Source organism: Malaclemys terrapin, chromosome 24 (genome assembly GCF_027887155.1).
Source record: "Malaclemys terrapin pileata isolate rMalTer1 chromosome 24, rMalTer1.hap1, whole genome shotgun sequence".
NCBI lineage: Eukaryota > Metazoa > Chordata > Testudines > Emydidae > Malaclemys > Malaclemys terrapin.
The window spans coordinates 3,993,916-4,010,688 of NC_071528.1; the positions used below are offsets into that span (position 1 = coordinate 3,993,916).

The window sequence follows — 16,773 nt, forward strand, 5'->3', positions numbered from 1 at the left end:
TCATAAGACAATCAAACTGGCAGCTGATAGAGAGAAGAGTTAAATTCAGCAATGTGTCTACATTAATGGATAACTACATAAGAATAGATAGGCAATGAAAGAGTTGCCTGGTGATGTGACAATCCTCAAACAGGATATACAAGGCTGGTTTACATACTCACATACACTATTAGGGATGACTTAGGGCAGCAATATGGAACTACTCAGTGCTTAAAAATAGGCCAAGAATCCCTCCCACATGCCCCAACTAGCCTTAAATCAACTGATCTTTGTCTACAAGGGGCTTGTGCCCAATTCCCTCCTGGAGCTAATCCTGCCTTTACTGCAGTGTCTCGGGGCCTCACCGGTCAAAGGGTTTTTTGTGGCAGCAGATACAGCTTGACCCCTTCTCCACCATAAAGCAACAGTGAAACATTCCTGCTCACAACTGGCTGCTACACTGAACACAGGCAGACACCTCAAAGTCCCTACCACAGTAGGCAGGGAACTACTAGAGTTTCCCTAACAAGTGCATATTAGTTGGAATAACCCACAATTCCTAGTACACTGTTAATATGTCACTTCCAGTGCATTCTGATTTAAGTTTGGTAATGCACTTGCATAACTGATGTTTAATTCCAGTAACTATCATTTATAATTAATTAAATAGCCACTTCAGTTTTTAAATATTAATTCTAAAGTTTCTTCTGCCAAATATAGATTATCCATGAATGTATAATTTAAAAATAGTACTTTTTTAATGTAAATCCAATGGGGTTGAGTCTACTTTCATTTACACCAGTAAAACTCCAGTGACTTCTCTGGGGTGGACTCTTGATTTACATACATATGAGAAGAGAACCAGACCCAATATGCCTGTGCTTCCTCATCCCCAATATACATTTCTCCCCTTCCTCCTCTCCCCCAGAATCCTGTCTTGACTCCTCCTGCACAATGACCCAGAGGTGTCTCAGAATTTCTGAACCTTTGCTCTTTTCCGTTTTGCTTTTTTCTTTCCCTCCCCAACCAACATCCCACACCCTTAGTTATTTCATCCCCCACTTCTATTCTGCTGACCTAGGAAATTAAATCAATAAAATTATTTTAATGACGCATTAGGGTTGCATAGTTAAGCACTCAAAGATCAGCAAGTGTCAAAGTTAAGGCCAAAAGGTACAATTTTAACTGTGATCCCATGCACTTATATGTTTAACAATCTAAATTTGTGGTTCCATGTGACTCCAGGAATACTGTGTAGTATTATGCTATAGCTGAGAAAGTTGTTAGCCTTCTAAAAGCAGGCTGAAGCATGCAAGGCTGCTGTACGTAGCCCACACATTAAGTGCCCAAAACAAATTTTCTGATGTGCAATTTTTGTATTTGTACAATTCTTTACTGAGCAGATCCAAGTAATCTGATGACTAACATCTTATGTCCTATCAAGCAGTTCTCACTTTAAAAAGTAAAATAGTTTTTTTGTGTTTTTGTATGTGTTACGTTTTTGGTTCTTCTAATGAAAACCTTGAGCTTTCATTTGTTTATCCAAGTCTTACTTGGAAGGAGAGGCCTATTTTCCTGTAAATCATTCTTTGAAGATATACAATCTTGGGTTCCTGCAGTCAGTGCTTTATTGCACCCCTTGCTGTCAAACCGAGGTGCCTCCAACCCTCACCCAGCATTCTAACCATTGGCTATGGTCATGGGAACAAGTGAAAATACTCTAAAGAGAAGAAAAACCAACTTCCTGTGGTGAACAGGGTGGATAAGCTAATGTGTATATACGCAATAATACCCATCTCAACAGATTTCTCACTCTTGAGACTAAAAAGCTACAGGGATGTTACTAAAGAAAACTACAAAGAGAACTGCAACAAGCATTTTCTGTAAACAAACATGGACAACAGGTTTAAAATTAAGAAAAACCAGAGTGGGATAAGATACGCCCAAAACCACAAGAGATTATAAACAGACACATTGCAAAAAAAAAAAAAAAAAAAAAAAAAAAAAAGGCTATGCAGTGTTGTTGTAGCCATGTTGGTCCCAGGATATTAGAGAAACAGCATAGGTAATATCTGGACCAACTTCTGCTGGTGAGAGAGAAGCTTTCGAGCTTACACAGTGACCTGCTAAGCTCACAGCTTTAATATCCTGTGGCTATGACTTCCGACACTGTACAAACAAGTATTTCTTTTTATCAAAGTTAAATTTGCTGGCTTTTAAATTTTCCTGGTTGCTCTCTTGTTCTAGTATTATGAGGCAGGATAAAGTCTCATTTCTAAACTAGAGACCTAATCTTTTCAACACCAAAATCCTTCATACTTGTAAACATTTTAATTGTCCTTCCCTAGATCCTTCTATTCTAGTTGCATCTTTTTTGGAATGAGCTGACCAGAACTGGATATAGCATTCAATGTGAGAGTGTTCCCTCAATTTACTTAATTATGATAAAGGAAGAGAGAGTGATTTTGAAACCATCGTATCATCATTTAACAACTATTTTGTTTTGACCACATCTGCACACTGAGCAGAGGTTTTTATTGAGCTATCTCCAATGATGTCCAGATCTTTTCTCCTGAGTGGTTATGGGTAGGAACAGTCCATCCTTTACCATATGGGTGTTGACAACACCTTCATGTTGCAGGCTTTCCAGCCTGAAACAGGGAACGATGGGTCAGAGAGTAGTACCAAGTGAAATAAGAGCATTCAGTAACAATGTGCTATTGCTTTGCCTAGACCAGCAGTTCTCAAACTATGGGGCGGGCCTTCCAAGGGCGGCATGAGCTGAGTGCTTTTTCTGATTTTTGTTTTTTGTAGCGCTCTCGCGGTCGGTCCCAGGGTGGTTGGGGTTTGTGCAGAAAGGCTGTGCCCTCCTGGGAGGTGGGGATAAATGGCACAGCAAGGGGCTCTCCTTCCCCCCACCTCCCTCAATCCCTCACCAGGAGGTAGCCCAGGCTAGGGCTCTCTCCTCCTGTCCCCAATCCCTCACCTGGAGGTGGTGGGGCTCCGGCTGTCAGTCTGGGGTGGCAGCAGCACCACAGAAGTATGGGTGACAATGGGGCACTAACTCTGCTGTCAAAAAAGTGATATTGACGAATACCACTTTTCACATTGCCAACCTTACTTCTGTCCTGATGCTGGCGTGGCGGTGCCTTCAGAACTGGGTGCCCAGCCAGCAGTCATTGCTGTCCACTCTGCCTTCAGAGCTGGGTGGCGGTATTTGTACTTCTGGGGAGGGGAGGGGAGGGGCGTAAACGGCTACAGACAAAGAAAGGGGAGAAGGGGAGCTGATCAAATAAGTTTGAGAACCATTGGCCTAGATAGACCAAGTTCTGTCGAAGTGAAGCTCTTCTCTGTGGGCTCTCCATTCCATGCAAGATGCATCCACAGTAAAAAAAAAAAAAAAAAAAAAAAAAAACAGTTACTAACCTTGCATAACCGTTCTTCGAGATGTGTTACTCACGCCCATTCCAATGTAGGTATGTGCTCACCCTAAGCACTGCTGCCGGAAAGTTTTTCCCTCAGTGGTATCCATCGGGTCAGTTCTAGTGCCCCCTCATTGCACCAGTATATAGGTCCCCGCCCCCCTTCTTGCTGGCCAACTCCAACAGAGGGGAAGGCAGGGTGATTTTGGAATGGACATGAGAAACATCTTGAAGAACAACTGTTTTTTCCTTCGAGTGCTTGCTCACATCCATTCCAATGTAGGTGACTCCCAAGCAGTTGTGCAGGTGGAGGGATCAGAGTTTGTTGGCACGCTGATTGTAACACCGCTCGGCCGAAGCCCACATCGTCTCTAGCTTGCTGGGTGATGGCGTAGTGTGACGCAAACTCATGGACTGACCACCACGTCGCTGTTCTACAGATAATTGGAACCTGCGTCAAACACCATCGATGATGCCTGAGTTCTTGTAGAATGTGCTGTCAACCAGCTGGGACCTTTGCCAGGTCGTAGCATGTGCAGATACAGGATGTGATCCATGATGACATTCTCTGGGTCGAGACTAGACGGCCTTTCATTCTGTCCACGATGGCTACAAACAGCTGTGTGGACTTCCTACAGGGTTAGTCCTTTCTATGAAAAATGTTTGCGCATACCTCACATCCAGTGAGTGGAGTCTCTATTCATCCCTGTTTGCATGTGGCTTAGAACAAAAAAGACTGGCTGAAAGATATCCTGGTTACTATGAAATTATGAGACAACCTTTGGCAGAAAGGACGGGTAGGACCACAAATGTACCTTGTCCTTGAAGACTGTGTAGGGTGGCTCAGAGGTAAGAGCTCAGATCTCTGAAACCCTTCTGGAAGAAGTAATGGAGACTAGGAAGGCCACCTTCCAAGACAGATAGAGCAGAGAACACATTGCCAGCGGTTAGAATGGGCGTCCTGTTAGCCTTGTCAGCACCAAATTGAGGTCCCAAGGAGGTAGTGGCTGGCATACCTGTGGGTATAGCCATTCCAGTCACTTAAGGAAATGGCCACAGACTGAGTTTGAGAAAACTGACTGCTGTTCACCCATGGATGAAAGGATGAGACTGCAGCGAGATGGACCCGTATGGATGACAGCATTAGGCCATGCTGCTTTAGGTGGAGTAGATGTTCCAGAATGAAGGGCGGTGATGACTTGGTAGATGAAACACCCTTTTGTGCTGACCAGATAGAGAAATCTTTTCCACTTTGCCAGGTAAGTGGCTCTATTAGATGGCTTTCTGTTCCCTAAAAGAACCTAGCAAACAGGCCCAGAGAAAGCCAGTTCCGCTGAGTTCAGACATGGAGCTTCCATGTCATGAGGTGAAGAGATTTGAGGTTCAGAGAACAGACGGCCATGATCTTGAGAGATCAAGTCTGGAAACAGTGGCAAGCTGATTGGTGTATCCACCGAGCGATCTAGGAGAGTGTTGAGCTGTTGTTGGTGCAGGTAGGCTATCAGGATCAGACGTGTCTTGTCGCTTCTGACCCTTAACAGGATCCGGTGTACGAGGAGGAATGCGCAGAAGAGCTGATCCAAAGGATGAGAAAGGAGCCTGCGAGCGAGCCTGGGCTGTAGCCTAGGAAGGAGCAGAACTGAAGACACTTCCTGTTGTACTTCGTCGTTAACAGGTCTAACTGGGGAGTTCCCCACGTCTGGAAAACAGCGTTCATGACATCTGGGAGAATTAACCACTTGTGATGGTTGGAAAAGGATCTGCTGAGATGATTCGCTAACTCATTCTGTGACCCTGGAAGGTATGAGGCTTCAAGGTGGATCAAATAGGCTTTTCAGAATTCCCATAGGAGAACAGCCTCCTGGTATAAGGGAGAAGAGTGCGCTCCACCCTGCTTGTTTATATAAAACATTGCTGTTGTGTTGTCTTTGAGGACCGACACACAGTTGCTCTACAGGTGGGGCTGGAAAGCCTGGCAGGCTAGGCGTGCCACCCTCAGTTCCCTCACATTGATGAGCAACGAGAGTTCTTCTGGTGACCAGAGGCCTTGAGTTCTAAGGGTTCCCAAGTGATCCCTGCATCCCACTGCCAATGCCTTTGTGATGAGACACATTGACAGTGGAGATCTCGAGAATGGAATTCCCGCATATACCGTTCCCGGGTCCAGTCGGCAAAGGAGGGAGGAAATCACCGACGGGGAAGCAAGACCATCTTGTCCAGATGGTGTCAACCTCATATGTATACCGATGCTAGCCAAGATTGGAGAGGTCTGAGTCGCAGTCTTGCGTGTTGCACTACATAGGTGCATGATGCCTTATGCCCCAAGAGCTTTAAGCAGTTTCTTGCTGTGGTGATGGAGTAACCCCCTCAGACTCTCTCTCTGAGTGTCCCCATAGCTCTGAAGCTGTTTTCCTGGAGAAAAGCTCTGGCCTGGATCGAGTCGAGGACCGCCCCTATGAATTCTATCCTTTGAACCAGAGAAAAGGTAGATTTGTGCATTTTTATCAACAGTCCCAGGTCCTGGAAGGTTGACTTTACGTTTGTCTGCACCTGGTCCTTGGTCCGACTTCTGATCAGAAGGGAAAGACATGAACCCCTTGTCTCCTCAGAAAGGCTGCAATGACTGTCAAGCACTTCGTGAACACGTGAGGAGCTGCTGACAGGCTGAAGAGGAGTACGTTAAATTGGTAGTGATTGTAGTTTACAACAAACCATAGGTACCTTCTGTATCCCCCAAAAATAGCAATATGGAAATGTGTCCTTCAAGTCAAGGGTGGCGTACCAGTCCCCTGGATCCAGAGAAGGGATAATGGAGGCCAAGGAGACCATGTAGAACTTTCCTTTTTTCATAAATCCATTGAGATTTCACAGGTCTAAAAATCAGTCTGAAGTCGCCATTGGCCTTTGGGATTAAGAAGTAACGGGAGTAAAACCCCTGCTCCCTTAGTTCCAGTGAGACCTCTTCCACTGCACCTGTGCTTAGGAATGACTGCACCTCTTGGGTTAGTAGTTTTTCATGAGAAGAGTCCCTGATGAGGGACAGGTAGGGAGGGTGGAAAGAAGGGGAGCAAGTGAATTGAAGGGTGTACCCTACTTCTATCGTAGTACCCAGCGAGCTATGGTAATGCAGGCCTATGCCTGATAGAAGTGGGACAACTGGTCCACAAACATAGGGGAAATTGGATCCACACATGGTCCTGGTAAGTCACCCCCGAGCGTCCCATCAAAAGGCCTGCTTAGACCCTGCTGAGTATCTCGGGGGGCGGGGGGGGGGGGGAAATAGAGGCACTGGGGCAGATGAGGATTTGGATGGAGGCCTCTTCTTATAGCCTCTGTTAATTCTCCTGCTGTACTCCTATTTCTGATGCGGTGGATAGAAGCGGCCCATTGGTTGGGCCTTGTAGTGCTTCCTGGCAGGGGCTGGCGTATGCAGTCCTAGGGATTTAAGGATGATTCTAGAGTCCTTTAAGCTATGCGGCTTCATGTCTGTTTGCTTTGAAAAGAGCAATTTGCCTTCAAACTGAAGGTCCTGAATTATCTGCTGTACTTCATAGGGCAACCCCGAAGACTGAAGCCACGAGCTTCGCCTCATGATCACTGCAGAAGCCATGGAGCAGGCTGCTGAGTCTGCTGTGTTCAGTGCTTACTTGGCCACTAATTTCCCCAGCCTGCCCTGGCCCCTGTACTTCTCCCTCTGCCCCAGATAGGTCCCGTGGGGGAGTGTCCTGTAGTTCAGTACGGGCTCGGCATCGGGGACTGATCCCCGTTCTGATGGAGATGGCAGGGAAGATCTTGACTCTGATATACCAGAGCTACCTTCTGGACTGGGGGCCCTGGATTGGCTGGAAAGCCCAGGAATTCCAGAATGGGCACTGCAGTGGCATTTGCCATTGCACCAGCTACCAGGCTATTGGCAGCATGACCTGGTTCACGTCAGCCATAGGGTGCCGCCGTTTGGAGTGGTGTCTGCTCCTGCACAAGGCATAGGACTCCGCTTCTGAATTGGAGTCCGAGAAGTCACTTCTCAGCGACCAGGAAGGAGCAGTACCAACTGGTGCCGAAGAACGGTACCAGGAGGGAGGGAGATCAGCGCTGCGCTATCATGACTTCAACGGCTCTTGTTTTGGTGCTGCGGTGGTCCTCGTTTCTAGTGCTGCTACTGTTAATTCCTGAACAGCCAGGGATGGCGGTACCAGGAGGGATAGTAAGTCACTTGCTGCCTCAAATGCCTCCGGCCTTGATAGCAGTGCCAGGGCTGTTGAACCCCAGTGGCCTCCCTCGGTGGGGAATCCAATAGTACTGGACTCAATGGTTCCCTTCCCGTGGCGAGAGTCAATGGTACCCTTACCCTGCTAGCGTCTCTGAGGGGCCCAGCACAGGTCACACTCCATCAGCATCTCTATGGCCCGTAGACCTTGGAGTTCAAGAACACCCCAGTCAGTCTCTCTATAGTTTTTCCTCGGCATCGGCAATGGGAAGCAGTGCCAAGAGTCCCGTGCTGGAGTTGACTTCCTCAGCGCTGGTGATGTGCGCTTGTGCTGGGAGTTCCGGGCCATCAGTGCGGAGTCCTTCCTTGGTGCTGGGGAGGTGGAACAGCCCTGCACTTCCCTCAGAGACGCCAGGATACGTCTCACTGAAGTTTAAGTGCTCGGTGCCGAGACCCCATGACTTGGCTCCAAAGGGGAACTGAGCGCTGCCTCCATGAGGAGGAACTTAAGCCCTGTCCTTTTCTGTTCTGGGTCTGAAACTTCTGCAGCTCCTGCACGTGGGTCTCTCCCAGGCACTTAAGGCAGCTAGCATACGGATCACTAGCTGCCATTGGTTTGTAGCATGATGCACACGGTTTGAACCCCTGGGACCGAGGCATATCCCGGTGCTCAGGGAAGGCCTAGTCCTGCTAAGTGGGGTTCGCTGACTATACCACTACTACTATGGCTAAGCTAACTAAACTTAACTCTAAACGGTAACTATTTATAATTTTACAGAACCAACCCACTTAGAGCAGGCATTAGCAAAAGTGCAGCGAGCAGAAGTTCCAGTGACCATCATGGGCGGTAAGAAGGAACTCAAGGGGCGGTGAGGCCCTATATACTGGCGCTATGAGGGCGCAACTCCAGGGGGCAACAGAGCCGACTCGACAGAAACCACTGAGGGAAAATACTTTCTGGCAGCAGCATTTGGGGCGAGCACGCACCTACATTGGAATGGACACAAGCAAGCACTTGAATAAGAACTACCCATTTGTTTAGATGAATTTGGAAGCCCTGACCAGATTTATATTGTCCCTAGAATGGCATCAAGACAGATGTCCTCCAGGCCTATGTGGTTCCCACTGAGGTTGCAAAAACCAGTGTGTATGAATACTAATGCAGTCCTCAGTCCCAGCATTTATAACAGTTCCAGCTGATACTTGCTGGCTAAGGAAAACTCTTACACTTACAAGGTCATGCATCCCATGTTGGGACAGGAAAGATACAATTCCAGAACTCAAGTGAAAGAAACAGAGGGTGGAAAGAGCAGTTACTGACATCTGGAGGCAGAGATATGTTCTATATACCTGCCTTTGACAAAGATGGAGTACTGGAAGGAAGCAAAAATACCTCCTTTGCGTCCATTCCTAGAAGGAGAGATCTTCCACTGTTGTTTAGTGTTGGCCCCAGGATACTGAAGAGACAAGGTGACTGAGGGAATATTTTTGTTCTTTTGGGAAAGAAACAAGCTTTCAAAACTCTTGTTCAGGTCCTGTGTAAGCTCAAAATTTTGGTCTTTCACCAACAGATATTAGTCCACTAAAGGATATTACCTCACCCACCCTGTCTCTACAATAAGATAGAGTTGTCCAGATACCATATTTGTAATGCGACCCATCTTTAGGTATCTCAATTTGAGTCTTAAAAAGCCTTTAACAATAAAGGGGATGGATTTAGCCTTGGATTTTCTTATGGGCTTTGTTACCTCTCTGCTTCACAGTGAAGATACACTGGTCTCAAAAGATTCCTTCACATCCCTTAGCCGAAGTTAGTCCTAATTGTTTTCATCCAATCCTTCAAATAGGAGCCCAATTCAAGAGGTTGAAGCACGGAAGCTTCTGGAGCATGTGTCCACATTAGCAGCACCAAAACCATGACATGCCATAAATTATTAAGACCGGTTCCAAGTGCAGCACAGAGGAGTGCAGGAGCTTTGAGAACATGGATGACTCCAACTACTATGTGTGTCAAGACATTGTTTCATTACACCAGACTGACACAAAAACCTTAATCCTGGACATAAGAGAAGAGAACTAAACTGAACAGCCTAAACAACAAACAAATGTCGTTCAAGAAATACCTATAGTTCAACCTCTAAGTAACAGTGACCACAATTATACTTCACTCAGATTGGTCCCCACCCTAAAAAGTTTCTATTATTTTATTAAGTATTTGTGCAGTTCCTACCACAGTGCAGTTCTGGTCCATGACTGGGGCTCAGTTATTTGTATTGTGGTAGCACCTAATAAAAATTATCATTTAGTAGTTCTAAGTTCAACGTCCTTGGGGGAAGGATCACACCAAAAACCCAGTACAGTAACACAACACTCGAAAGGTACCAAAAAAGATCCTTAAAAAAAAAAAAAAATCTGTGAAAAAATTAAGTATCCGTCATATTGAGTCTAAGGGCTGGTCCACACTAACCCCCCAGTTCGAACTAAGATACGCAACTTCAGCTACGTGAATAACGTAACTGAAGTCGAAGTACCTTCGTTCGAACTACAAGGTACTTACCGCGGGTCCACACGCGACAGGCAGGCTCCCCCGTTGACTCCGCGAACTCCTCTCGCGGAGCAGGAGTACCGGTGTCGACGGCGAGCACTTCTGGGATCGATTTATCGCGTCTAGACAAGATGCAATAAATCGATCCCAGAAGATCAATTGCTTACCGCCGAACCCGGAGGTAAGTATAGATGTACCCTAAGAACCTTAATCACCTTTCTCAAGCAAAGGTAATAAAATAAAATGATAAAATAGTTTCTTTTCCAGCAGTAACTAAAGAAGATGCTATTTAACATCTCTTACAATTAAGCATTTTTAAATCAGCAGGTGCAGATAACTTGCATTTAAGAGTTTTAAAAGACTTGACAACCAATGTTAATTTTTAATAAAAATGTTGTAAAACTGGAGAAACTCCAGGACTGGCAATATTTTTAAAATGGTAAATAGGATGACTTGGATAATTATGGGCCAATTAACCTGACAATGATTCCCAGCAAAATAATTAAACGACTTATTAAGGATTCTAACATTAAAAAATTAGAAGATCTAAGTATAACACCATCAGTATGGTTTCATGAAAAAATGTTATCAGACAAACATGATATAGTTCGACAAGATTACAAGTCTTGTTAAAATATCAGCCTGCCAAGGTGTGACACAAATACAACAGAAGTTGGTCCAATACCCTGGGACCGACACGGCTACAACAACACTTCGTACACTTTCTCACTATGTCTTTGTGGAACTAGAAACTTTACTCGATTAGTTTCAACACAGTTTTCCATATAAGTTATTACTTTAATTATACTCTACTTGAGCAATTTTTAGATACATCTCTCTCTCTCTCTCACCCCCCTCCCCACACACACACACCCCATAGAAATACACAGTGCATTATTATTTATTCACACATGCTAGGACAAAGATATTTATTACTTTACAGTTGAAACAGTTCAACACTTTCCCCAGTGGAAGTGTGGGTGACAGAATAGGCCTTAAATGGATTATTCTTCCTAACGTACCTGAATCTTTGCGCCTGGTGATGAACTGGCCCTCCAAATCGTCTAGCTGGTGAATGATACAGCTGTGATAACAGTGCCACATTTTTGTTCTGGTTAGGATTGGCTGCAAACTTCACAGTAATGGGTTCAGAGGAACCTGGGGGTTTGTGACCATTGAAACTTGTAATTGCCTCTTCTGCTTCTGACCTTTTGTCAAACCGGATAAAAGCGACTCCTCTGGACAAACCTTTTACCAAACAAATAAAAATGCGTTAAGGATAAGCTCAAAACAATTTTCCAATTGAAAAAACAAAAATTAAGTATTTCTAAGGTCATGGCTTTAAGTTCTACAATTTTACTGGTGGTTCTTCAAAAGGATGAAATCAAAACATTTAAAAATAATTAGGAAATTAAACACAAGTGAGCACTTTTACTTCAAATATATAATGATGACGATGGAACAAAATACATATATAACATGTTAGTTCATAGTCCAAAATCTGTACAATGTACAAGTGTTCTAGGAAACCAACTGTCAACTGACATTAAAGGAAAAATATTTCAGATCAACTAAAACTTTTTCAAAGGAGAAATGCAAAGTGACTATTGGGCTAAAAATCATTTTTTGTTTTTGCTCAGTTTTGTTACTCAAAACATCTAGAGACCTAAAACTGAAACATAATTTCCAAATAGGAAATGAATGCATGTTGTTGACACACACTATTTCACAGATTCAAAGGCCAGAAGAGACCATTATGATTGTCTGGTCTGATCTGAGGAACACGCCATAGAATTTCAATCAGTGATTCCCGCATCAAGTACATTATTTGTGGTTAAGCTAGAGCATCTCTTAAAAAGCCATCTTATTGTGATTTAAAGACTTCAACTGATGCCAACTCCACCACACCCCCTCAGAAGTTTTTCCAATGGTTAATTACTCTTGCTCAAAAATTTGCACTTAAATTTCTAATTTGATTTTGTCTAGGTTCAACTTTCAGCCACTGGATTTTGTTAGACCTTTGGTAGATAAAAGAGCCCTGTACTATCAGAAATCTTCTCCTAACATATATAGTCATAAACTGATCAAGTCCTCTCTTAAGAAGCTCATTCAATTTAGCTTATCAAAGTGAGGGTTAAGTCTCTCACTCTAAGGCAGGTTTGCCAGACTTAGAATCATTGTACTGGCTCTTCTCTGAACCTTCCCCCTCCTTTTTTTTTTTTTTTTAAAAAGATGTGCATAGGTATAGTAACAATAAGAGTCTGAAACATTTATATAGCATTTATTATACAGACTGGAAAGTGTTTTTAAAAAAGGTGGGTACACATTATCTACATTTTACAGATGGAGGAAATGGAAGCGTAAAGTGATGTAATCAAGGTCATGAAGCAAGTGAGTGAGAGAGCTGGGTGGAACCCATGTCTCCTGCTTCCTAGTATAGTTATGGTTACATTATTCTACTTGATGAATTCGGAGTCTTTCTATTCAGGAGCTTTTGCCGCATTCATTGCATGATTTTAAAGCACATGGGACTGAAACTGAGCATGGCCCTTACCTTAGTCCCTGCACTAAGGAAACACTGTGTAGCTCTGAGGTGCCTGAGTTAGGTATACGTTCTTGTTCTTTCCTGAGTGCAAAGACTCAACTTGGTAGCGCCAACGATGACACTAGCCTCTCCAAAGTTAGCTGGGAAGGAGCAGTGCCATGAACATGTTAGGTTACTCTATGATCTTCCATTTGGGGGTTTCTCGCACCTTGATGTATCTGCTACCAGTTATTGTCAAAAACAGGAGACTTAACCAAATTAGATCTCACTAGTGGTCCATCTGGTCATGTTCTCACATACCCCCTGCACCAGCCAGAAGAGATGTTCCTATGCTAGGGGAGGAAGAACACACTATATCCTCGCAAAGGGTGTCACAGCAGCTGTAACTCCTAGCTTCCAGCAGGCACTATACCCCAGTCTAATGCACAGTCTCACTTTTCGATTACTCTGTGCTATGCTCTTTTAGTCCTCTCTCCTGCCCTACCTTAGTTACCATTTGAACTAGATCACCTATAATTTGCTTGCTGTATAACAGCACTTGCATTTTTATTATTTTTAATACATTGTTCAATTTCCCTATTCCCTTCTTTTGGTTATCTTCATGTTAAATGCTCGTCTAATTCAGTTTGTAAATGCTTCAGGTCATGGCCCTATCTTTTAATCTCAAAAGACCATGTAAAGTTATGGCACTATATACAAGTTTGCTAAAATTAACATTGTCTGTACTGTTCTATGGGACTTAGGAGAAGAAACTATAGAGGAAAATTAAAGAATTACATCCTAAGGGACAAGGTCTTCTCATGAGACAGATTAAAAACTGGTTATGTGACAATCAAGTTTAATACACAGCTGTTGCAGAAAAGTTATTAATAGGACACTAAGAGCCTGTATTTAAGACCAACGCTACAACTGCAACATTTATAACTGCTATAATTGAAAAGGCTGATCATTTCTATGAGAAGCACGTTTTCAAATACTCAACTTTGAGAAACTTTCACACACTGGAATGAAGTTTTCTAGGACTGGTCTCTATTTCAAGGGATGTCAGATCAAATAGTGTCTTTGTGTACAAGGAGAACGAGTGCATGGGGGAACCTCTTCCATTATCAAAATGTGACTATTTTTGGCCATATCTTCCATGGGAAGCAACTAGGAGCAGAAAGCAACTGGGAGCAGAAAGCTGGAATTTGGCAAGAGAATGGCCCTCACTGAGAAGCATCTGAGTGCTCCAAATGAAAAATTATTTTGACCAGTCCAAGTTATGAGGATCAGAAAACTACATTTTTGTACAATTGTTTAGCAAAGTTCTGCATGTGCAATTTTTACCAGTATTTTAAAGGGAAGGAAGGCTGTGCTGCACATGACATGGCTAACTTAGTTGTTCCACGTGTACAAGATACTTCCTGCAACAGCTACACAGTTAGTGTCATTTCGGGTTCAAACAGTGCACTTGTGTAATCTTTCACGAGTTGCCATCTCCAAAATTCAACCTAGATGGAGCTACTATAAGGTGGGTGCAAAACTGGTTGGAAAACCATTGCGAGAGAGTAGTTATCAGTGGTTCACAGTCATGCTGGAAGGGCATAACGAGCGGGGTCCCGCCAGCATCCGTTCTGGGTCCGGTTCTCTTCAATATTTTCATCAAGGATTTAGATAACGGCATAAAGAGTACATTTATAAAGTTTGCAGACGATACCATGCTGGGAGGGGTTGCAAGGGCTTTGGAGGATAGGATTAAAATTCAAAATGATCTGGACAAACTGGAGAAATGGTCTGAAGTAAACAGGATGAAATTCAATAAGGATAAATACAAAGTACTCCACTTAGGACGGAACTATCAGTTGCACACATACAAAATGGGAAACAACTGCCTAGGAAGGAGTACTGCGGAAATGGATCTGATGGTCATAGTGGATTACAAGCTAGATATGAGTCAACAGTGTAACTCTGTTGCAAAAAAAGCAAATATCATTCTGGGATGTATTAGCAGGAGTGTTGTAAGCAAGATACGAGAAGTAATTCTTCCGCTCTACTTAGAGCTGATTAAGCCTCAACTGGAGTAGCGTGTCCAGTTCTGGGCGCCACATCTCAGGAGAGATGTGGACAAATGGAGAGAGTCCAGAGACGAGCAACAAAAATGATTAAAGGTCTAGAAAACATGACCTATGTGGGAAGATTGAAAAAATTTGGTTTGTTTAGTCTGGAAAAGAGAAGGCTGAGAAGGGACATGAAACTCCAGATATACTTAAATGCAATGAGAAATTATGAAGCACAATCACAGATCAATTTCAAGTTGATTAAATGTAAGGTAACAAGTTATCCTTTCACATAAAAGGATAGGCTGGATTTTACCGCTAAATAATATCTGTCTGTGAAAAGTGCTTTCTTGCTTCGCCTTGTCCAGCAGCTGAGGTCGGCAGTGCAGACTCACAGAGCATGAGTGATTGGCACAACTTTTGTAAACCAGATGGCCACATCAGATGTTCTTGGGTTAAAACTGGTGTTTTCATTCTCTGCCTGCCACACCTGACAAGCCCCCTCTGCCTAACAGAGGTGACGCAACATTCCTAAGGTCCGTTGCAGAGCTGGGAATAGAACTCAGGGCTCTCGAATCTCAAGCCTATACCCCTCTCCACTGTACCATGCTGCCTCCCCTGGGGAAAAGTAAAGAAAAGGTAACAAAATCTCCTACAGTGCTGAACTATCTACCTAATCAGATAGTTGTATTGTTCTATGTCAAGCACCAGGCATGGACAATTGGTGGGGGCAAGATACTGAATTTGGCAGACCAATATCTGATCTAGTATAGCAAATCTTGTATTCTTAATACCATTCTCAATTTACAGAGCATGATCTACAAAATGGACTAAGTCATGTGTTTCAGAAAAGCCTCCCAAAACAGGGATGTTTGCCATTCTAGTTCTATATTTCTGTGGACACAGTGATCAATACCAAACTCAACAATTAATTTTTATATATGTTCAGAAACTATCTGGAAAATTAAAAGTTAATTTTAAGCACCAATAATCTTTGAAAGAATGAACATTTCTTTGTGTCCTGTATAGTCAAGTTTTTAATATCTAACATTACAGTGCATACCTGTAGTTTGATCCACGAGTACACGTGAGTTGATGATGCGGCCAAAACGTGAAAACATGTCTTCTACGTCTTTTTGTGTCATTGTCCTTGGTAGTCCACTAATGTACAAGTTAGCATCTTTGATAACTTCAGAACTGGGACGAGCGTACGACACCTTCAAGAGAAATTTTTTTTATTACATGAATGATTTGCTGTGTTATAAGACACCCACCTAAACTTCTTCCTTTGTAATACAGGCAATTTTCCTATGGTAGTTTCATAAAAGGAAAAACGATTGCCAGGAAATGGAAAGTAAGCAACAAAAGTGGTTTTTGTGCTTGATTAAAAAAAGAAGATACACAATCCTCTTCACTATTTGACTCTACTGACAACGAAACCAAGGTACTGTCTACACTGGCAAGTTTCTGCGCAGTAAAGCAGCTTTCTGCGCTGTAACTCCCGAAGTGTACACCCTGCTAAGCCACTTAGTGCACAGAAACTGCAGAATTGTAGTGCTTAAAAAAACAAAAAAAACCCACAACCACCACACACCACCACCCCAACAAAAGGCATACAACATTCTGTGCTGGGGCTACAGCACTGCGGTGCCACCGTAGACACCATGGTCGATTACAGTGCTACAAGGTGTCCCACAATGCCTGTTCTCATCTCTCTGGTCATCGGTTTGAACTCTGCTGCTCTGCCCTCAGGTGACCAACTGTAATCCCCACCCCGTACATTCCTTTGGAAATTTAAAAGTCCCCTTCCTGTTTGCTAGGTGATGCGTGCAGTGATCTCGGCGTATCTTTCCAAGTGGCCATGTCTGCTCCACGCACCAGGCGATCCCCCACTTGGAGCAATGCCGAGCTGCTGAACCTCATCGGCATTTGGGGAGAGGAGGCTGTTCAGTCCCAGCTGCGCTCCAGTCGTAGGAATTCTGATATCTATGGACAGATTTCACGAAGCATGACGAGAGTGGACTGAGCCAGGAGGAGGA

General features: G+C 43.8%; 1 protein-coding gene across 2 annotated transcripts in view; it reads right to left on the reverse strand.

The window, feature by feature from the left end:
* Positions 1-16,773, reverse strand: part of ELAVL1 (ELAV like RNA binding protein 1) — a 93,081-nt gene that overhangs the window by 8,800 nt on the left and 67,508 nt on the right. For both annotated transcript variants that reach the window (XM_054013345.1, XM_054013346.1), the window contains 2 exons: positions 15,798-15,951; positions 11,176-11,401 (listed from right to left, as the gene is read on the reverse strand). In XM_054013345.1, the coding sequence (XP_053869320.1) occupies positions 11,176-11,401; positions 15,798-15,951 (380 nt within the window). The remainder of the gene's footprint in view (positions 1-11,175; positions 11,402-15,797; positions 15,952-16,773) is intronic.